This window comes from Phocoena phocoena, chromosome 3 (assembly GCF_963924675.1).
Source record: "Phocoena phocoena chromosome 3, mPhoPho1.1, whole genome shotgun sequence".
In the NCBI taxonomy this organism is placed as follows: Eukaryota; Metazoa; Chordata; class Mammalia; order Artiodactyla; family Phocoenidae; genus Phocoena; species Phocoena phocoena.
Genome location: NC_089221.1, coordinates 64,389,751 through 64,414,690, shown reverse-complemented (window position 1 = coordinate 64,414,690; position 24,940 = coordinate 64,389,751). Strand labels below are relative to the sequence as shown.

The 24,940-nt window shown below is 38.6% G+C and overlaps 1 protein-coding gene across 1 annotated transcript in view; it reads right to left on the bottom strand.

The window, feature by feature from the left end:
- Window positions 1–24,940, bottom strand: part of MSH3 (mutS homolog 3) — a 183,074-nt gene that overhangs the window by 137,318 nt on the left and 20,816 nt on the right. Inside the window, exon 8 of the mRNA XM_065874063.1 lies at window positions 14,533–14,699. Coding sequence (XP_065730135.1) covers window positions 14,533–14,699 — 167 coding nt within the window. The remainder of the gene's footprint in view (window positions 1–14,532; window positions 14,700–24,940) is intronic.

The window sequence follows — 24,940 nt, the reverse complement described above, 5'->3', positions numbered from 1 at the left end:
ACAGCCAAGGCTAGAATCCCAACTGAAAATTGCAGGACAGCTTCATAAAAGCAATAAGACTGTTAAAATACAGACTATTTTAGAAGACAGATGAGGAGAAAACACACCACACCACATAAGAATAGCTTAAGAATGGCAAAATAACAAGTGAAGAATGAAAAAAAGAGCTAATATCTACTGAGCACTTACTATGTTCTATGCACTGTTTTAAACCCATTATATGTATTAACTATCTTAATCCTCACTACTACTCTGTGAAAAAGTTCCATTATTATATACCTGGTTTTGCATAAGAAAACAGAGCCACAGAGAGGTTAATAAGATCCACAGCTAAAAAACGAAAACAAAAACAAAAAACCAAGGAAGCTAGGATTCAAACACAGGCTGTCTGGCCCCAGACTCTGTACTCAGACCACTGTCCTGTGCCATCTCTCATTGTACATGACATGTTTAGACCACAGCAATTAGTCTAGTGCAACTAGAGCCCAGAGAAAGGGACAAGGGACTAGACAGGAGAAAGTGCGCCATATTCCTGGTTTCATGTTACCTTACTTAAGCAATGGGTTTTCAACTCAAACTCGTAAAATCAATCAATTTAACCTTCTTGCATAACTTGTTGTTTAAATACGTCCAATCAAATAGAAAAGTCTGGAAGTGAAAATCTATCTGTAAAACAAAATCACCACCTCTTTATTTATATGCGAAAATACGATTTAGACACAAGGATTGTTTAGCAGGCAACAAGCACCTGTCATCATTCAGGAGCAATTAGCGTGGCCTAGAGCCTCCGACAAGGAATGCAGGAAAATCATACACATTCCCTAAGCCACAAAGAGAATTCTGGAAGATGGGGCTGCACTCACTAAGCTCCTGGGGCAAAGACAGCACCACACACGAAAAGCCTTAAGTTTTCCACTTCTGAGGTTAGAGGAAAGACACCTATAAACACTTCACATCACTGAGGCCCCGGGGGTGGGGGTGGGGGGGGAACGAATGAATTCCACTATTGTTTCCAACATTTAGCCAGTATTTAACTCTGGAATTGTTCTAAAAAAAAAAAAAAGAATGCTTTTTATCTATGTATTTGCAGAGCACTGTAAAACATCAGCATTTTGACAAAGGTAGTATTTTAGTATATAGGGTAATGGCAAAACTGAATAAAACACATACCCTTTAAGTAACATCTTTGCATTGTCAGTACAGAGGGAAAGATAAAGTGAAAGGAAACAGGCAAACAAGGAGGGAGAGAGAGGCTTCTCTCCTTTTACAGGCAAATACTTTTATGCTCACAGGGCCTTGGAACTAACCTAAGGAAGCCCTTTCTTCTGCAGCCCCAGAAAAATGACAGAATGTGTTGAGAGGCTAAGTTCTGTGTCTCTCTGTAGCAATAAGTAGGTGGGAAGGAGGTAGAATATGACAATCAACCTACAGGCCAGGCTGTTCCCACTGTTCTCCAGAAGGGAGAAGAAATAGGATTTTATTCTCCATGGGTGGGCAATCTCTTGTCTTGCTCAATTTAATCACCCACAAGTAAACTCTGTGATATCCGGGGGTTGAGAGTTAAAAGTTACATAAAGACTGTAAAGTATCCTTACCGATACCTAAATGACTGCCTGACTTGGCAACCAGGAATTGCTTAAAAAGGGCAGTAATCACTTTATCAAATACTTCCAAACTCCCAATATTTTAGTCAGAAGCAAACTAGTTTTTACATTCTTACTTGCAAAAATTATATCTCAACAGTATTAAACACCTGTCACTTAGTGGCTTATTGGAACAACACACATTTATTATCTCACAGTTCTGTAGGTCAGAATTCTAACACTGGTCTCACTGGGCTGAAATCAGGGTATTGACAGGGCTGTGTTCCCTTTCTGAAGGCTCTGGAAGAGAATCTGGTTCCTTGCCCTTCCCAGTTTCTAGAGGCAGGCTACGTTTCTTGGCTTGTGGCCTCTTCCTCCATCTTCTGAGCCAAAATGGGTGAGTCACACACTCACAGCACATCACTCTGACTCTTCTGACCACCCCCCCCCCGCCTTCCACATTTAAAGGACTTGTGATTATTGAGCCCACCTGGATAATCCAGGGTACTCTCCCTACCTTAAAATCAGCTGAGTAGCTCCATTATTTCCCCTCTGTCATTTAACCTCATATATTCACAGGTCCTGGGTTTGGGACAAGGTAATCTTTGGAGACAGAAAGACAGATACATGCATATATGCATACATGCTACTAGACCACCTGTGCCTGATTCCTCACTATAAAAAATTTATAATTTATAAATTACATAGTAATTACTATATAATAATAGTAATTACCTCAAAGGTTTGTTGTGAAGATTACCTGAGTTAATATGAGTAATCATCATGGAATATACCTGGTATATAGTAAGAGCTTCACTATTTTTTACAAACTCTTTAGAATTTCTTTTTTTTTTGGCTGCACTGGGTCTTCGTTGCTGCATGTGGGCTTTCTCTAGTTGCAGCGAGCGGGGGCTACTCTTCGTTGCAGTGCATGGGCTTCTCATTGCAGTGGCTTCTCTTGTTGCGGCACACAGGCCCTAGAGCGTGTGGACTTCAGTAGTTGCAGCACATGGGCTCAGTAGTTGTGGCTCGCGGGCTCTAGAGAGCAGGCTCAGTCGTTGTGGTGCACGGGCTTAGTTGACCCGCAGCATGTGGGATCTTCCCAGATCTTCGAACCCGTGTCCCCTGCATTGGCAGGCGGATTCTTAACCACTGAGCCCCCAGGGAAGTCCCTACCAACTCTTATTTCATCTGTGTTTAAACCTTTTTCTCGTTGTGCAATGTATTTTCCCAACACCTGTCTAGTTAAGTGTTGCCTAGCCTTCTAGGCCTTCTCTTGCGTGATGCTTCCTTACATTGCATAAAACTGCATTTGTCTAATACAGCAGCTACTAATCACACGGAGCTACTGCACACTTGAAGTGGTGCTGGTTGGAACTGAAGTGTGCTATAAATGTAAAATACACATTGGATTTCGAAAACTTTGTCAAAAGGAATGTAAAGATTTAATATATAAAAAGGGATGTAACAGTTATATGTTGAAATGATATTTTGGATATACTGAATTAAATAAAGTATATTATTAAAATTGCACCTGTTTCTTTTTACTTTTTAATGTGGCTACCAAAAATTTTAAATTACATATGTGATTCACATTACATTTCTACTGAGGAGTGTTGCTCTACACAGAATTATCCTCTCCCTCTCATGTACTCTCTCAGTATTTAGTTTGCTTTCCTATCACACACACTATATAATCTACTTTGTACTGCAGCGGTTTGTATATGTGCTGGCTTTCCAAGTAGACTGGTAGCCTTTAATGGGCAAAGGTCATGGATCTTCTAATCTCAAGAAGATCCAGGGTAACTGTACAATAACTGTTTATGAAGCTGAATGGAAAGGGAAACATTATTTAGCTAATGTGTTTTGTATACCTTACCTGATTTGTTAACAGGAATGACCAGAAGTCAATCTGTCTTTGAAGCAACTTTTTCTTGGGTTAAATCATGATTAGGATGTATAGCAAATGGCAAAACAAAGTTTCATACAACAATACTTAGCTTATTACATACAACGCACCCATCTATCTTTGACTCTACACTATTGTATTTTTTTTTTAAGTGGTAATTGCAACCCATAAGATTGTTTTCATAGTCCGCTAATGATTTGTGACCACAGCTCAAAAAGCACTGCCTTGATGGGTGGGTCACGTGCAGGCCTCCCTGGCTGGACACAAACCATCTTAAAGATGTCATGTGATACTCAGCACTCTCCTGATCTCAATGGCCCCACCAGGTAAAGACTAACCCTGTGGTGTGGTCATGGTCCAACATGGCCATCAGGGAAGACACAGAGATCCACTCATCATGAATTCTTTTCTCCACCAGCCTTCCTGTTAGGGCTGGGGGCAATTTAGTACACAATCTAGTACAGTGTGTTCAGGGCCCATGTCCACTCCCTTGAGATGGAGAGCCCAGCTCAGCATGGCCAATGGATCAGAGCTGAAGGTACAAAGTAACAGAAAGAGCTCATGATGGTGCTGAGGGAAAGAGTCCTAAGAACTTGTCAGAGTTTCCTGAGCTGCTGTTGTGTGAAGGGGCTCCCAAGCAAGCCTGGAGAAACGCCATCAACCTCAGCATTATGTATATTAAATCAAATTATATATTGAATCAAATACTAGACAGGTATTTTCTTTAAAAAGGTGAAGGGAGGAGGGGTAAGGAAGGGAAGAGGGAAAGGGAGGTAGAGAAGAAAAATGGTAGAGGGAAAAGGCAAGCCAGGACTTCACAGACTTTTATTGCTCTAGGGATGAAGACTTGGGTTAGTGGTTAAAAAGAATTCACAAAAAGAGGATGGGAGGGAGAAGAACTTCCTGGCCTGAAAATAAGAGATAAGGGAATAATTTCAGAGTAATCAACAAAAATAATGGAAATTAGTAAGAAATCTCCTTTCAGCAGAATGGTTTGACAGGAAGGAGTCATTGAAAAGACTAATGGATAAGTCTGCGACCACAAAGGCTCTGACATAAGCAAGCCTGGTGGGGAGGCGGGGTGCGCTTTGAACCAAGGTTTTGATTTAAGGTAGACAATGAAAGGAAGCTTTGTTAGAAGGGAAGAATGTGAAATGAATCTTTGAACTATGAAGAGGGAAAGGGAAGAAAAATAATTGAAGAGATCCTAAGGATAGATGGCTACCTTTTTAAAGAGTTCAATTATGGAGATTTTTGTACTTCATATTGCTGTTAGGTTATATCTTAATGATGGCAGGAGGTGGACTTATCAACATCAAATAGGACTGGAGATCTAGTAGGCTTTGCCACTAATTACCTTGGTGATCATGTAACTTCAGAATAAAATGTTTTAGTTAATTAGGAGACTTTATGAAATTAAATCACCAACCCCAAACAAACAGGTGATTTACAAAAATCAAGTAAAAGTAGAACAATTCTGCACATCTCACACAATTGCTTGCCAACTTTTCTGTTCAAGTAGACTGGCCCCACCTTGGGAATTCTCTGTAGTAATCATTCCTCCAGACTCCTCAAATTCTGTTTTTTCCTATTCAACTACTATCAATAAACCTATAACATGTACATCCCATTATTCTTCTAAAATAGAGATATTCCTGAGGAGTTATGAAATGAAAATGCACAAAGACGCTCACTATTTAGATAAACCACACAGCAAACACTCTTGTAGAATATCTATTAATTTATTGTGTTTTAAAATCTGGATTTTCATATATATGAGTTAAAAGTGCTACCCATTAAGGGCTTCCCTGGTGGCACAGTGGTTAAGAATCCACCTGCCAATGCAGGGACACGGGTTCGAGCCCTGGTCCAGGAAGATCCCACATGCCGCAGAGCGACTAAGCCCTTGCGCCCCAACTACTGAGCCTGCGCTCTGGAGCCTGAGAGCCACAACTACCAAAGCCCGCGTGCCTAGAGCCCGTGCTCAGCAACAAGAGAAGCCACCGCAGTGAGACGCCCACGCACCGCAATGAAGAGTAGTCTCCACTCACTGCAACTAGAGAAAGCCCGCGTGCAGCAACAAAGACCCAACGCAGCCAAAAATAAATAAATATATAAATAATTTTTTTTTAAAAGTGCTACCCATTAAAAGTCCTAGCTAGAGATGTAAAAACTATCTGCACCAAGAAAACTACTGAAAATACAATGGCATTTCTACCAGAGAAGGAATTAATATAATTTTTTAAAAGGAAATCAATATAAAACAGATTTTTAATATATTAAGACTTCCTCTTTAAATGTTTGCCTTGAGACACATTTTCCTACTGTGTATTAGATTTATTTCTGCTACTTAATCCACTACCATATCTACTACCACAATCAATATTCTAATTTTGAATTTTCTAAATAGTGAAGTGGAAATTATTACATAATAAACATAATGAAACAGAATGAAAAAGGAGCCAACTTTACCTTTTATCTTCTACTCTAGAAACAAGGAATAAAGAAAATAAGAAAAACAGAACAGAAAGAGAAAAAAACAAAAAAAAGATTTCCTATGAGCATCACAGTAGAAAAAGTTTCAAATGCCAGAGATGAGGTTGGAACCTTGCTGTCAAATGATAAGAAATTAATATGGTCTTCCCAAAATGAGTTGGCTATCCTCATACCATTTAAATACACATTTACCATCATATATCCTGTACGAATTTCCAGCTACTACAACAATCCCTTCACGTTTATAAAACCCAATTCATTTTTCCTAAGAAAAACAAACAGGAAATATTCATTATTCTCCTTATTCCAAAAGTTACTTGTTTAGTCATTCACTCATCAAGCATTTATCAAGTACCTACTATATTCAAGCTACTATAATAGGTCCTGGGGACACAAAAGATTATTATGACACAGTTTCTGCCATGAGCCATCCCTTCTTTGTCTTTTTCTGAGGAGACTCTTAATCCAACCCCTCCTTAATATTGCTCTCTCTCCACTGTTCCAACCTTGATTCTCTTTCAGTTCCACTTTATACAATCTTTCTCTCCAAACCCCACATCTGTCCTGCCTTAGGCTGCTCACCCTGGCAGGGCAGCCAACCAAACTAGTTTCTTTTCCCTGAGAAAGCCACGCTCTCTCAAACCCCCATCAGCCTGGCTGTCATTCTCGAGTCTCAACTCTGGCATACTCTTCTGGGAAGCCTCGCTTAACTGCATAGACAAAGCTTCGTGTTCTTATGCTACCAGTGACTCTCTAAGACCATAACATTTGGCACTTTTGTTGTAACTGTTTGTTTCCAGGACTACCAGCCCTGTAGACTGTAAGAATCTGGAAGGTAGCGACCTTACTCATTTTTGTATCTTCACCATCTAGTAATAAGCTTGGCACACAATGAATATTTTTAAGAATGAATGAATGGATGGATGGATGGATGATAATGTGCAAATCAGAGGATGGATCAAAAGGCGAGAATCCACTGCAAACATCTATCAATACAAATATTTCTTAGGGATAAGAAAAGAATAATCAATCAGAATTTACTGCCAGCTATCTAAATTAATAAAATAAACTTGAAAGTGTAATAAAATACCTCAATTAGAAAGGTCAATTACTATAAAAAATGGAGACGAGCCCAACTCCAGGGAGCTTAAATGCCCTTTCTGGACCTCAAATACATCACCTGTATTTCTCTTAAACTCTGGTTTGGATTTTTTTCATTCAAGCAATGGTCCCATTTATACTGGATTTAGCTCTAACACTCATACAGAACCTAAATGACAAGAAGCAGATAAACATGACATATGCTGCCCCTAAAGTATGCTCCAGCATGTTCCCCCTACCTCAGGCATTCCCCCTCCACCTTCAAGAATGTTCCCACATCTGCAAGTACATCACTACTACAACTCAGTAGTTGTTGGTAAACCAACCCACTGCTTTTTCAACACAAATACCAACTTAAGAATCTTCCTATGCCGTAAAAATTTATGAAATCACAGGTTTGATTCACTAATTATACATTTTTAATATACCTTAAATATTTAACTATGAAAGTAAAAAATATTTATTTGTGAACTGCTTGGAATTCTATCAAGTAAGTAAACCAAGTGTGACTCGGCTCCACCAGTGGTGGCCAGTGCTCAGAGTCACCCACTCCCAACCTTCCCTGTTCCAGGGCCACTCCTCTTTTGATCTAAGACTCTACACCTGATTTATGCCCTTCTCCAGGCTCTCTGAATTCACTTGGTTTTGAGTTTCCTTCAATTCTTTTCGAATTTTAACTTAAATACTTATTTTTTTTTTTGGTAATAAGCAATAAAGGAGAAACTTTATAAAAAGCTAATATGACTTAATCCTCGTGACAGCACTCTGATGGAGGACTGGTAAAACTTCACTACGGTTATTTTTTGTCTGCTCAGATTGTTAATTCACCAAAGAATGGAAGAAGGACTTTCCCCATTGGTTGTGCTTTTAAAAATATTCTAACATGGGCTTCCCTGGTGGTGCAGTGGTTGAGAGTCCGCCTGCCGATGCAGGGGACATGGGTTCGTGCCCCGGTCCGGGAGGATCCCACATGCCGCGGAGCGGCTGGGCCCGTGAGCCATGGCCTGTGAGCCTGCACATCCGGAGCCTGTGCTCCGCAGCGGGAGAGGCCACAACGGTGAGAGGCCTGTGTACCGCAAAAAAAAAAAAAAAAAAAAAAATATTCTAACATGCTTAAACTTTAGGTGACACCAAAACAAATTTTAAAGTGTTAAATTATAAAAAATTTGAAAACGGAGTTTTCTTTTTCCCTGAGTCAGACTCACCCCACGTACAAAACTACAGTAAAGATTTGCACATTGGATTATCAACATAATCCAAGTGCTTTTTAAATTTTATTTTAATTAAATTAAAGTAATATCAAGGAAGCAAAGTTCATTCATACTCAGAACAATCTCTAAAATAAGATCTTGATTAGAAACACTTCTGCTCTGGGAAAGAGGAGTAAACACACTTTTCCCTCTTTCTCTTGCTGAGTACAATTCCCTGGACATTATACATAAAACAAACAGAAGACACTCTGAAAGGCAGACAGAAAGCAGACCAGCAGGGAACTCGAGACCTAGAGGTGAGTCCCCTGAGTTTACTTTTGCCACATATATCCCAGCCTTGGAGGTGAAGAAGCTGACAATCGGGAAAGGCCAACAGGAGCAGGCAAAAAAGGTCCAACAATCCTGCTCTCCCCAAACACCCAGGAAGGTACAGCCAAGCAAGACAGAAAACTCGTAGACAATAACCACTCTACTCCAGCCAAACACCACAGTAAAAAAAATGTGGTCCAACTCCACCCATGCTAGCACAGGCCAAGGGGTAACCCAGACATCCTTTCTCACCAGACGGACAAATGGTATCAACTGGTCACGGTTAGTTTTTAGCCAAGTATAATTTTCTAAATGTCATGCAGCTTCAGCAAATTTTAAGAGTTAATATTGTAAAACATTCACACACACCACTGACCATATCATTTGCAACAGATGGACTACAACTACATATCCCTACCTTGTCCTGGTTCTCTACCTGGCTCTTTATCTCCTCCCTTTATGTTTCTTTCTATCCTTCCTCCGACTCCCAACTACTGACATTCTCCAAATTCTTTGATCTTATCCTTTTCTCTGTACACTTTTTTCTTTTATGGGAACTGTTTATTTATTTCTTTTATCTCAACACTCGCACTAGGCCTCTTCTCTTTTATCATGCCATTCTTTGCCCAGAGACCCAACTGCCTTCCATTAGGAGTCCACACCCCTTGGCTGGATTTTAAGGTCCTTGACTCTCTCTTCCCCCAACTCTCAACATGAAAGTTCTCCTCCAATCAGAAAAGTCTCCCCACTGTTTTCACGCTTCCTCTAATATTTCCAGCCTGTGGGCCCCCGAGTTCATGTCGTTTCCACACACACAACATACTGTCCTCCCTCCCCACTACCAATTCAAAGCCCCCTGTCCTGCAAATGCCCCTATGCCAGCCAACCTCCTCCAACAGGCCTTCCTTGGTTATGTCAGGGCCCAGAAAGCTCTCCCTCTCTGTACTCAAAGTTGACCATCATCTGCTCTGTTCATCTGACTTGCCTCAAAAATCAGTTTCTTTGAGAACTAGTAAACATTAATATTTGTTTATTGTTTTCTATACCTTTCCTCTTGACCAGTTTTTGTTTTTTGTTTTTTTTTTTGCGGCACGCGGGCCTCTCACTGTTGTGGCCTCTCCCGTTGCGGAGCACAGGCTCCGGACGCGCACGCTCCGCGGCCATGGCTCACGGGCCCAGCCGCTCTGCGGCATGTGGGATCTTCCCGGACCGGGGCATGAGCCCGTGTCCCCTGCACCGGCAGGCTGACTCTCAACCACTGCGCCACCAGGGAAGCCCTTGACCAGTTTTATAAACATATAACATCTCTAAGCTAAAGTGATCTTAACTGCAGTTAATACAGTGCTTAAAATCATTACTTTCCCTTTGTTTCTCTCTATAGAGAATGTAAGAATGTATACATTCTTACAGCAAATGGAAAAGATAACAATTAATATAGTAAGACTAATTTCCTAAGAACCAAACTGAAATCTATAAACACACTTTACATAAATGATCTATAAAATTTTACATAAATTATCTATAAAAGATAATTCACTGAAGAAAAATTGATAGTTTATCATTATTGAGAAAGAATAACTTTAGCTTAGTACTATCTTTGACTAATAGTTATTTACTCTAAATCATACAATACAAATTAATTCTGTATCTAGACAAATAAAAATAAAAGTAAAGCTTTTCGTAGTCTTTCAATTGTTATCCATGGTATATGAAATGCTTTGGAGACCTCTTGTGGTCAAAGTTAAAAAATACAAAACAAAACAAAAAACCTAATACGTACTTAAAATGGATATTCTGTAATTCCAAAACATTCTGCCTTTTCTCACAAAGCTTTATTATGTCTTCAGTATTAATAAAATATCAACCACTAAGTGACAAAAATGGATGGCTTTAACTTCAGGTTTATAGTGTAAGAAAAAAAAAAAAGGAATTCTAAACCTGAGACTCAAGAACCTACCCATCACTATTTAAAACAAAGACGATACCACCAGACACACAAAACAAACTTTTCTCCTTGAAAATTCAATGCTATGTTATTTACTGGTAGTAAATATGGAACAGAGTTTTGGCAAGCTCTGTTCTTCATACCCTAATTAAAAGCATTCCCGGGCTTCCCTGGTGGCGCAGTGGTTGAGAGTCCGCCTGCCGATGCAGGGGACATGGGTTCGTGCCCCAGTTCGGGAAGATCCCACATGCCGCGGAGCGCTGGACCCGTGAGCCATGGCCGCGGAGCGTGCGCGTCCGGAGCCTGTGCTCCGCAACGGGAGAGGCCACAACAGAGAGGCCTGCATACCGCAAAAAAAAAAAAAAAACTGTATCTCAGGTTGATAAAGGCTAAATTTTATGGATGTTAAAGTGGACCCACTAGCATTTAGGGAGAAATTAAGGTAGGACCACACTTCACACAGTAAAGCAAAATAAAAGTGAATTAGAAGTTGAATGTAAAAATTTTTTTTAAATAATAAATCGACTAAAATAAAATATAAGTAATTGTGTAAGTGTTTTCAGAATAAGGAGAGATATTTCTAAGCATAAAAATAATGGAATGCTACCATTAAGTATGGAGGTTTAATTGGTCCAGGCAGTACACTAAAAATACAGAGAAATAGTGAATTAATATATAATCAAAAATGTTTTTTCAAGAGATTCAAAAAAAAAAAGGAAATCCCCAAGGGCCAAAAACCACATGAAAATCATAGCTGTGGATGGGAGATGACACCATAAAGGGCCATGCACAGAGAGTAGAATATCCAACATACTTCTAGTAGGAGGTCTAGTGGAGCAGAGGGGAGAGGCAGTATTCAGAGAGATAATGGCTGATGGGAATAACAGAAAGAACAGCTTCCATCTATAGAGAGCTTTCTATGCTGGGTGCTGTTTCAAGCACTTTGCCTTTATTTTAACTTATTTAATCCTCACAGCAATCCTATGAGGTAAACACTCTTACTTTCTCTATTTTACAGAAAAGGAAGCTGAAGGACAACACAATTGAGTAATTCAACCAAAGTCACTACGAGGAAAGCCAATTTTCGAACCCAAACCCTATGTCACAAGAACCACACTGCTTGACTGTTTGACTTTTGAATCTCTACTGCTCCATTCTATACCTAGATATGGATCAGCTTTAGACTACACAGAAACGTGGATTAACTGTTGACTGTTTAGTCCATTATGTGAATAAAATAAAAAATTACATGTGGTTAGTAAACACAGAAAAAATTACATACTCTCAATGCTAACCAGAAAAATACAAAATAAAACAAGACAAAGGCAGTCATCAAATTTGGTAAAACCCACATATGACACCCAAACTATCTTTGGTATGCCAAATGGCTTTTGAATCTCACTTGATGAGTAAACATTTAGGAACATCCCCAGGCTTGCCAGCCAAAAAATTCCATTTTGGCAATGTCTTTGTGGAATGTTTTATTGAATTTTGCCTTTATTGTTTTATAAAAATAAGTGCTTTGTGACCATCTAGAGGGGTGGGATAGGGAGGGTGGGAGGGAGATGCAAGAGGGAGAAGATATGGGGATCTATGTATATATATATATATAGCTGATTCACTTTGCTATACAACAGAAACTAACACAACAATGTAAAGCAATTATACTCCAATAAAGATGTTAAAAAAAAAGAGAAGACTTTCTAGTTAGAATGCTGTGATTATACTGTAGCTGGAATTGAATATATCCAATTTTCTGAGAATGAATAATAATCATAGTATGAGATATGATAATATAGTCTCAAATATTTTGTCTAGTTAAAAAAGTGTTTGCCACCAAAATGGGATAGATAATCTATGCCAACTGAAGAATTTCCAGTTGTCTACATTAATTTATACATTTGTCTGTTGGGCATTATATCTTGTGTGAAAGATTTCTAAATGATGTGCTGTTTCAAAATCTTAACGTGGTCTTCATTTCTAGCTGTTGTTCAGTAGTACTGGTTTGAATCATAGTATTCTACTAAAAATAAATCATAAATTATGACAATAAATAAATGAAAGCTAAAAAAAATAAGTGGAAATCAGAAAAATGAGAGTGTTGATTCAACTGATCAATTTTAATCTCAATTACATCTAATTTAATCAAATATACACTCAGGTATGAAGGAAAATTAACAAAATCAAAGATATAAAATATGGGAAATATAGTTTTAGAAGACTATCTTTAAAATCTTTAGAGATTTTATTAACTTTTTTAGCCCTCCAAAGGCAGCATCCCTTATCAGTCTACTTGTCTGACTTTTAATTATCCAAGTTTGAACACTGTCAGAAAAGGATTAAGAACAAAATAAGGGGAATTCATGCAGAATTTTTTGTCTATCCAATTGGCAGAAATTATTTCAGTGATCACTTCCCATACTAGCAAGGGCTCAAACAACCTGCCTATACTATAGTGGTAGAAGTGTAAATTAATATTACCAATTCTAGCAAGCAATCAAGAGTTTTCTAAATGTTTATACTCTCTAACCAATTAATTCCACTTTTAGGAATTTAGCTTAAGGAAATAATCAGAAATGCACACAAATATTTCTATGCATGGATATTCATCATAGCAATATTTGTAATACTGAAAAAAATGAAAACAATCTAACAAAAGGGGAATAGATAAATTACTGTATGATCCACTTATATGACTAAATGTTATGTAGTCATCTTGTCTTCATAAATACTGACTGAAATATTGGCAGATGCAATGATGTTCTCTAGAATTTGCTTCACATGAATAATCCAGGGAGGGAGAGCATAGAGTTATAGATGAAATGAGATTGGCTGGTTGAGAAATACTGAAGCTGGTTGATGGATTCATGGGGTTCACTAAACTATTCAGTATAATTTCATATACGTTTGAAATTTTCCATAATAAAGTAAAAAAATACATGGGGAATTTAAAATAAAACAATACAAAACTGATTTCGTAACATGAATCAAAGTTTATAAACAAAAAATGATTATACACAGAAATAACACACCAAGATGTTTAACAGTAGTTATCTCTGAGTTATAGCTTATTATTTTTATGGGATTTTTTTAACTCTCAACTTTTCCTAAATGAATATGGATTAGGGTTACAATCAGAAAAACATATTTTGAAAGCTACTTTGAAAGAATTTCAAGTCAGATGAAAAAGGAACATTTAACTCGAAGAACAAAGAAACATACAGAACTTCACTGAATCAATTAATTTGATTTTCCAACTGATTTTATTAAATATAAATCTTCGTGGGCTCTCCGGCCTAGTCTAAAGTCCAAATTCCTCAATATATAAAGTCCTCTTCACCCGAGCCCCAGCCCTCCTTTTCAGTCTCTTCTCCCACCAAACTCCTTGGGTAACAGTACAGAATCTTCTCACCTAGGCACCTTCATGCCTGTCATGCAATACATCATGTTTTGGGAATCCAGTTAGGTCTCTACACATCTGCCTCTCCCGCTGGATTATAAACTCTGCCAGACACATATCAAAAGCACATCTTCTCCCTCCATACGCCATCGTGCCTAGCACACTGCCTCATAAATAAGAGGAGTGACCATAGATCTAATAAATTTAACTAGTGGACTCAGCCACAAATTGAAACTTGCAGCACAAATAAGGCATTTCCAAAATTATATAAACTTTCTAAGAAATGATTACCTGCAGAAACTGAAGATTAATTACCAAATAATATCATTTAATATCATAAACCCTTTAATATCAAATAATTTCATTAAATATCATAGCCCCCTTTAAAAAGAGCAACTTCTAAAAGCCTTCATTAAGGTGACATTAAGGGTCATTTTGGTTTTCTTTTTCGGAATTTCCACTACTACTGATGAAATATTTTTATAAAGAAAAATCATTTTTAACAACTTTATTATCAGTTTGGGAATCAGATCTAAGTTTCAGAATCAACATGACTTTCCAGCAATGTGCCAACTCACCTAACAGCTGTGGTCCTGTGGATGAGCATCTCTGTTTGCTCTGACAAGTCTGATGGAAGCAGAAGCTCCACTGGCTGCAGGCACAATATCCGAGTTTCTAGCTCTGAACGGGAAGCAGAGTCCTGGAAACTGTCGAACACAACCTCACCTGTGACGGGCTGCACCCCCTAAAAACAAAAATATAATGGCACAGAAAATATATATTTTTCCCCATTATAACTATGACACAGCATCAATAAACATGGAAATAGTAAAGACGACACTCACAAGCAAGTACCTGCATTTCTAAAATGTTTGAAAACCTGTCTGCTTTCCAAGACTCTTAAATAAGAAGTCAGACTCACCAATCTAAACTATGCTACATGGGATTTTAGAGAGACACCCTGAGTCCAACTAAGTCCTGGATCTAACACACCGGACTGAGTGACTGTGACAAGTCATTAAACCCTCCTGGGCCTCAAGGTCATCCTCTGTAACTGGGGATAAACCAGCCTACTTCCCTCACAGAGTTATTGTAAGGGTCAAATCAGAAAACAAATGAACACCTTCTAAGCTATAAAGTACTGTACAAATAGTGGCTGCCAATACTGAGAGTAAGAAGTGACATGTTTCTAGAAACGTGGCCACCAGAGTAGGAGTAAGGTACTATTTCAATATATAAAATTAATAAATAAAAAATATAGGGGGGATGGGAATGTCTGTCCTGAAGGTGAGGTCTGGGTGGCTCACCACAGCATCCACTACACAGCTTTTCTTTCTGGCATGTTAATTTCTTTATTGGAGTCACATTCTTTTGGATTTTTTAATTAAAAAGATTTTTTTTTGGCTGCATTGGGTCTCCGTTGTGGCACGTGGGCTTTCTCTAGTTGCAAAAGCCTTCTTGGAATCTGACATGTTATCACTTTGGGACCGCTGGCCAGCTGCTCCTGACTTGGCCACATGAAGGCTCAGACTGTCCCAGTCTCTAAACTGAAGAGAACTAACACTATTAGCATATCTCTCACTACCAATGCAAGGTATTTTAATGAAGAGTAACAGGAGGACATCTACAAATCCCAGACTGGCATATGCAAGTTCTGAGGAATGGTGGAATAACCCAATGTATATGGGTGACCTTTGGAGACAGCTGTGACAGAACTACAACAGGGCAGTGGCTGACACCCAACTCACAGCTCATCTTCTCCAACCGTGTGGCTGATGGGTCAGGGTGCTCCAGCAGGCTGTCAGGCCTGAGCCTCTGACATGGGAGAGCCGAATTCAGGACATTGGTCCATCAGAGACCTCCCAGCGCCATGTAAATCAATCTGTGAGAGCTCTCCCAGATATCTCCATCTCAACGCTAAGACCCAGCTCCACTCAATGACCAGCAAGCTCCAATGCTGGGCACCCCATGCCAAACAACTAGCAAGACAGAAACACGACCCCACCCATTAGCAGAGAGGCTGCCTAAACTCATACTAAGTTCACAGACACCCCAAAACACACCACCAGATGTGGTCCTGCCCACCAGAACACAGGCACCAGTACCCTCCACCAGGAAGCCTACACAACCCACTCAACCATACTTACCCAATGGGGGCAGACACCAAAAACAACGGGAACTACAAACCTGCAGACTAGGAAAAGGACACCCCAAACACAGTAAGTTAAACAAAAGGAGAAGACAGAGAAATACCCAGCAGGTGAAGGAGCAAGGTAAAAACCCACCAGAGCAAAAAAATGAAGAGGAAATACAGAGTCTACCTGAAAAAGAATTCAGAGTAATGATAGAAAAGATAATACAAACTCTTGGAAATGGATCAGGAATGAGGAATGAGGAAAACACAAGAAACGTTTAACAAGGACCTAGAAGAACTAAAGAGCAAACAAACAATGATGAACACCACAAAAAATGAAATTTAAAATTCTCTAGGAGGAATCAATAGCAGAATAACTCAGGCAGAAGAACAGATAAGTGACCTGGAAGACAAAATAGTGGAAATAACTACCACAAAGCAGAATGAACAAAAAAGAATGAAAAGAACTGAGGACAGTCTCAGAGACCTCTGGGACAACATTAAATGCACCATAATTTGAATTATAGGGGTCCCACAAGAAGAAGAGAAAAAGAAAGGGACTAAGAAAATATTTGAAGAGATTATAGTTGAAAATTTCCTTAATATGGGAAAGGAAATCGTCAATAAAGCCCAGGAAGCGCAGAGAGTCCCATACAGGAGAAATCCAAAGAGAAACACTCCGAGACACATATTAATCAAACTATCAAAAATTAAATACAAAGAAAAAATATTAAAAGCAGCAAGGGAAAAGCAACAAATAACATACAAGGGAATCCCCATAAGGTTAACAGTTGATCTTTCATCAGAAACTCTGCAAGCCAGAAGGGAGTGGCAGGACATATTTAAACTGATGAAAAGGAAAAAGATTACTCTACCCAGCAGGGATCTCATTCAGGTTCAACAGAGAAATTAAAGCCTTTACAGACAAGCAAAAGCTAAGAGAATTCAGCACTACCAAATCCGCTTTACAACAAATGCTAACGGAACTTTTCTAGGCAGGAAACACAAGAGAAGGAAAAGACCTACAATAACAAACCCAAAACAATTAAGAAAATGGTAATAGGAAAATACATATCAATAATTACCTTAAATGTAAATGGACTAAATGCTCCAACCAAAATACACAGACAGGCTGAATGGATACAAAAACAAGACCTGTACATATGCTGTCTTCAAGAGACCCACTTCAGACCTAGGGACATATACAGACTGAAAGTGAGGGGATGGAAAAAGATATTCCATGCAAATGGAAATCAAAAAAAAGCTGGAGTAGCAATTCTCATATCAGACATAATAGACTTTAAAATAAAGACTACTGGGTTTCCCTGGTGGCGCAGTGGTTGAGAATCTGCCTGCCAATGCAGGGGACATGGGTTCGAGCCGTCGTCTGGGAAGATCCCACATGCCACGGAGCAACTAGGCCCGTGAGCCACAACTACTGAGCCTGCGCATCTGGAGCTTGTGCTCCACAACAAGACAGGCCGCGACAGTGAGAGGCCCACACACCGCGATGAAGAGTGGCCCCCTGCTTGCTGCAACTAGAGAAAGGCCTCGCACAGAAATGAAGACCCAACACAACCAAAAATAATAAATGAATAAAAAAATAAAGACTATTACAAGAGACAAAGAAGGACACTACATAATGATCAAGGGATCAATCCAAGAAGATATAACAATTGTAAATATTTATGCACCCAACATAGGAGCACCTCAATATATAAGGTGCTGTATATGCTAACAGTCATGAAAGGGGAAATCAACAGTAACACAATCATAGTACGGGACTTTAACACCCTACTTTCACCAATGGACAGATCATCCAAAATGAAAATAAATAAGGAAACACAAGCTTTAAATGACACATTAAACAAGATGGATTTAAATGATATTTATAGCACATTCCATCCAAAAACAACAGAATACACTTTATTCTCAAGTGCTCATAGAACATTCTCCAGGATAGATCATATCTTGGGTCACAAATCAAGCCTTGATAAATTTAAGAAAATTGAAATTGTATCAATTATCTTTTCCAAACACAATGCTATAAAACTAGATATCAATTACAGGAAAAAGACTGTAAAAAATACAAACACATGGAGGCTAAACAATACACTACTAAATAACCAAGAGATCACTCAAGAAATCAAAGAGGAAATCAAAAAATACCTAGAAACAAATGACAATGAAAACACAACGACCCAAAACCTATGGGATGCAGCAAAAGCAGTTCTAAGAGGGGAGTTTATAGCAATACAATCCTACCTCAAGAAACAAGAAATATCTCGAATAAACAACCTAAACTTACACCTAAAGTAATTAGAGAAAGAAGAACAAAAAAAACCCCACAGTTAGCAGAAGGAGAGAAATCATAAAGATCAGATCAGAAATAAATGAAAAAGAAATGAAGGAAACAATAGCAACGATCAATAAAACTAAAAGCTGGTTCTTTGAGAAGATAAACAGAATTGATAAACCATTAGCCAGACTCATCAAGAAAAAAATGGAGAAGACTCAAATCAACAGAATTAGAAATGAAAAAGAAGTGACAACTGACACTGCAGAAATACAAAGGATCATGAGAGATTACTACAAGCAACTCTATGCCAATAAAATGGCCAACCTGGAAGAAATGGACAAATTCTTAGAAAAGCACAACCTTCCAACACTGAACCAGGAAAAAATAGAAAATATAAACAGACCAATCACAAGCACTGAAATTGGAAACTGTGATTAAAAATCTTCCAACAAACAAAAGCCCAGGACCAGATGGCTTCACAGGCGAATTCTAGCAAACATTTAGAGAAGAGTTAACACCTATCATTCTGAAACTCTTCCAAAATAAAGCAGAGGGAGGAACACTCCCAAACTCATTCTACGAGGCCACCATCACCTTGATACCAAAGCCAGACAAAGATGTCACAAAGAAAGAAAACTACAGGCCACCTATCACTGACGAAGATAGATGCAAAAAACCTCAACAACATACTAGCAAACAGAATCCAACAGCACATTAAAAGGATCATACACCCTGATCAAGTGGAGTTTATCCCAGGAATACAAGGATTCTTCAATATACACAAATCAATCAATGTGATAAACCATATTATCATACTGAAGGAGAAAACCCATATGATCATCTCAACAGATTCAGAAAAAGCTTTCGACAAAATTCAACACCCACTTATGATAAAAACCCTCCAGAAAGTAGGCATAGAGGGAACTTACCCCAACATAATAAAGGCCATATATGACAAACCCACAGCCAACCTTGTTCTCAATGGTGAAAAACTGAAACCATTTCCTCTAAGATCAGGAACAAAACAAGTTTGCCCACTCTCACCACTATTATTCAACACAGTTTTGGAAGTTTTAGCCACAGCAATCAGAGACGAAAACCAAAAAAAGGAATCCAACTGGAAAAGAAGTAAAACTGTCACTGTTTTCAGATGACATGATACTATACATAGAGAATCCCAAAGATGCTACCAGAAAACTACTAGAGCTAATCAATTAATCTGGTAAAGTAGCAGGATACAAAATAATGCACAGAAATCTCTTGCATTCTTATACACTAATGATGACAAATCTGAAAGAGAAATTAAGGAAAGACTCCCATTTACCACTGCAACAACAAAAAAATAAAATACCTAGGAATAAACCTATCTAAGGAGACAAAAAACCTGTATGCAGAAAACTATAAGACACTGATGAAAGAAATTAAAGATGATACAAACAGATGGAGATTTACTCTTGGATTGGAAGAATCAACATTGTGAAAATGACTATACTACCCAAAGCAATGTACAGATTTAGTGCAGTCCCTATCAAACTACCAATGGCATTTTTCACAGAACCAGAACAAAAATGACCGCGAACAGCCAAAGCAATCTTGAGTAAGAAAAATGGAGATGGAGAAATCAGGCTCCTTGACTTCAGACTATACTACAAAGCTACAGTAATCAAGGCAGTATGGTACTGGCATAAAAACAGAAATATAGATCAATGGAACAAGATAGAAAGCCTAAAGATAAACCCACACACATATGGTCACCTTATTTTTGATAAAGCAGGCAAGAATATACAATGGAGAAAAGACAGCCTTTTCAATAAGTGGTGCTGGGAAAACTGGACAGCTACGTGTAAAGAATGAAATTAGAACACTCCCTAACACCATACATAAAAATAAACTCAAACTGGATTAAAGACCTAAATGTAAGGCCAGACACTATAAAACTCTTAGAGGAAAACATAAGTAGAACACTCTATGACATAAATCACAGCAAGATCCTTTTTGACCCACCCCCTAGAGAAATGGAAACAAAACCAAAAATAAACAAATGGGACCTAATGAAACTTAAAAGCTTTTGCACAGCAAAGGAAACCATAAACAAGACAAAAAGACAACCCTCAGAATGGGAGAAAATATTTGCAAATGAAGCAACTGACAAAGGATTAATCTCCAAAATATACAAGCAGCTTATGCAGCTCAATATCAAAAAAGCAAACAACCCAATCCAAAAATGGGCAGAAGACCTAAATAGACATTTCTCCAAAGAAGATATACAGATTGCCAACAAACACATGAAATGATGCTCAACATCACTAATCATTAGAGAAATGCAAATCAAGACTACAATGAGGTATTACCTCACACTTGTCAGAATGGTCATCATCAAAAAATCTACAAACAATAAATGCTGAAGAGGGTGTGGAGAAAAGGGAACCCTCTTGCACTGTTGGTGGGAATGTAAATTGACACAGCCACTAGGGAGAACAGTATGGAGGTTCCTTAAAAAGCTAAAAATAGAACTACCATATGACCCAGCAATACCACTACTGAGCATATACCCTGAGAAAACCATAATTCAAAAAGTCATGTACCACAATGTTCATTGTAGCACTATTTACAATAGCCAGGACATGGAAGCAACCTAAGTGTCCATCAATAGATGAATGGATAAAGAAGATGTGGCACATATATACAATGGAATATTACTCAGCCATAAAAAGAAACAAAATTGAGTTATTTGTAGTGAGGTGGATGGACCTAGAGTCTGTCATACAGAGTAAACTAAGTCAGAAAAAGAAAAATAAACACTGTATGCTAACACATATATATGGAATCAAAAAAAAAAAAGATTCTGAAAAACCTAAGGGCAGGACTGGAATAATGACGTAGGCATGGAGAGTATACTTGAGGACATGGGGAGAGGGAGGGGTGGGCTGGGACAAGGTGAGAGAGTGGCATGGACATATATACATTACCAAATGTAAAACAGATAGCTAGTGGAAAGCAGCCGCATAGCACAGGAAGATCAGCTCAGTGCTTTGTGACCACCTAGAGGGGTGGGATAGGGAGGGTGGGAGGGAGACGCAAGAGGGAGGGGATATGGGGATATATGTATACATATGGCTAATTCACTTTGTTATACAGCAGAAGCTAACGCACCAATGTAGAGCAATTATACTCCAATAAAAACGTTGAAGGAAAGAAAAGTATAATTTTTGTAAAAAAAAATCAAATATAACAAACTCTGATAAACACCTTGTACATAGTCTGTCCAGGGAAACAACTATGATAACCAAGAGCCATCTCCATCACCCCAAGCCAATAATAGCCAAGATAACCTGGAAAAGATCATAGTTTGGAAAAGAAAAAGATTTAGTAATTTACTCAAGGTCATGGGGCAATAAAGTGGTGGAGGCAAGATTCACATAGTCTGACTCCACAAGCCACACTCGTACTCACTACTGACAATCATGAAAGGCATGGGGCTAGTTACAGACTGCATGAGCTAACAGGAGGAAAAACAACCAGTCCCTACACTCATGGACATCTGGTGGAAAGTCAACTGACAGAGCCTCTCCAGAAAACTGCCTGGCATTTTCTAAGGAAGCTGAAAACATCCACATCCTATAACTCAGCAATTCCTCCCCTACCTATATACTCGAGCAACTCAGGCACATGTATAAGGCATGTGCAAAAAGGTTGACAGTGTATCCTTTGTACAAGCAAAAACTGGAAAGAATCCACAAGAATGAAAAAACTGTAAAATGAAATACAATGTAGCAATGACAACAAAAAAACTACTAAGGTAACACATGTAATACCTGATAAATCCCATGTACAAAATGGTAAACAAAGAAGCAAGACCCAAAAGGATACATACAATATATTTACATTTATATACTTTTTAAGGTCGTAAAACTGTATCTAAAAGCAAGGGAATTATTATCTTAAAGTCTGGATTATGGTTACCTCCAGAGGGAAGGGGCCCTTCTGTGAGCAGTGCTGTATTTCCTAACCTGGGTGGTTGTCTCAATATTACACTGTAAATTTCTGTTTTATGCATTTTTTCCTCGATTATTTTATAACTTTTTAAAAAAATCACTCATTTTTGGCTCAAGGAAGTTCCTTAATTCTAGTCCAGAGGCCTTCTCTAGTGGCCAGATAGCTGGACTGTAAGTACATTAGCATACACATATAAGTTTATCTCCCAATCTACAACCAAATTTTTACAAAAGCTATTAACGGAAGTTCAAGTAATAAATTTATCAGCCAGATAAATTCCCCTCTGCTTTTTTAAATCAGAGAAATGGTCTATGTCATAAAACCTGCAACATGTACTACTCTGTGTGATATGTAACATTGATAAACCCATAGTCAGTCTGTATAAAGCTGTGCATTGCCCAGCCTGACGGTAGCGGGCCTGATGGCAGTGGCAGTACAACACAAAAGCCTTTGATTTCAGACTAACTACCAGTATCCAAAGGATGACTCCTAGGTAGTGACTGGGGAACATGTGACACTCACCACAACAGGGAAAAACCCAGCAAGAACAGGGTAAAGGAAGATGAGATCCATTTCAGCCACACTGAATTTGAGTGCCTTGGCCAATGAAGAGTTGGAAGCAAGAGCCTGGAGCTCATAAGAGAGGTGCAGCCTGGACCAGACCTCTGGATGTCATCAGCCCAAAAGTGGTTGGTGAGGTAAAGAATGGGTCCCAAGAAAATGCCTGAGATGCAAACTATCATTTCTTTGTGTTTTTTTTTTTTTTGCATGCCAGTTCATACACTACGGTTAACTTTGGCAGTAGGCCAGAGCATATTTCTAACCGTGCAAAGTAGGAGTTGTATACTATCAGCTCTGCTCCTTAGATTGAGTTCCAGGTAAATATAAAATAGCACATTACATCTGATAAAGCTTAAAAGCAAGTAACCTTACTATTTGTAGGTAGGTTCAATTGCCTGCAGCTAGATAAAAAGTACTTCTCAAGGGTAAAAAAATCATTTAGAGCCATCCAACAGTAATGCAAACTCCAGAGAGAAAGACTTACTGATTAAGCAAATGTCAAGTTAGCACAAAGTTATGCAGTCAGAATGAGGTATTAAAAGGTACTTTGGAGACATTTGGGTTGTAAGAATTTTTGTTAATATTGTAGCTGGTTGCAGAAGTTTGTAAAAAACAAAGAGAATGAGTTATTATTAGGCAAAGGGTCCTACTTGTGCTTAACAGAACAAGGGAGTCTAATAGTTCCAAAGGGCCCTTAAACCTAAGATTTTTTTTTCCCAGACCGGAGCACGAACCTGTGTCCCCCGCATGGGCAGGTGGACTCTCAACCACTGTGCCACCAGGGAAGCCCTTAAACCTAAGATTTTAAGCAGAGTCCAAGTAAGTCTATAAATGGGCAAATCTGCTCACAAATTGCCAGAAGTCAAGATCAATAAAACTATGATTCACAAATTATACTTACCTGGAAGACTGGTTATAAGTATTCCTAATCCTTATTAAAAAGAGAGTTTTGCTTTAATCCACTGCTTCTGAGGCTCTATTTACAATAGCCCGGAGATGGAAACAACCTAAATGTCCATCATCAGATGAATGGCTAAAAACGATGTGGCACATATATACAATGGAATATTACTCAGCCATAAAAAGAAACAAAATTGAGCTATTTGTAATGAGGAGGATGGACCTAGAGTCTGTCATACAGAGTGAAGTAAGTCAGAAAGAGAAAGACAAATACCGTATGCTAACACATATATATGGAATTTAAGAAGAGAAAAAAATGTCATGAAGAACCTAGGGGTAAGACAGGAATAAAGACACAGACCTACTAGAGAATGGACTTGAGGATATGGGGAGGGGGAAGGGTATGCTGGGACAAAGTGAGAGAGTGGCATAGACATATATACACTACCAAATGTAAAATAGATAGCTAGTGGGAAGCAGCCGCATAGCACAGGGAGATCAGCTCGGTGCTTTGTGACCACCTAGAGGGGTGGGATAGGGAGGGTGGGAGGAAGGGAGACACAAGAGGGAGGAGATATGGGAACATATGTATATGTATAACTGATTCGCTTTGTTATAAAGCAGAAACTAACACACCATTGCAGAGCAATTATACTCCAATAAAGATGTAAAAAAAAAAAAAAGAGAGAGTTTTGTACTAGCCAGCTATCATTTCCCTTTAACTCTTGAACTTTCCTCTAGATTAGATATGACAATCCCATAATCATTTGTGTTTAACTTCAAATCCCTAGAGGAAATTTGTAAAACCCTTTGTTATCCATGCATGTGTTGACTTTTATTCTGCTATCTGTACACTGTCCACATGCATGCCTGTCACTGGGTCTATCTTCAACCCTAAACTGCTAGAGCCCATGGACAGAAACTATCTGGATCCCTCCACAGCACAGAGTGCCAAGTAGCCACCTGAGAAAATTATAAATAGTAATTTAACATATAAAGTTAGGAGGAAAATGCTTTTCTAGTATAATTACTTGAGGACACAACCTATCAGATAGCCTCATTATAAACCACACATGATTACTCATATTTAAAGATT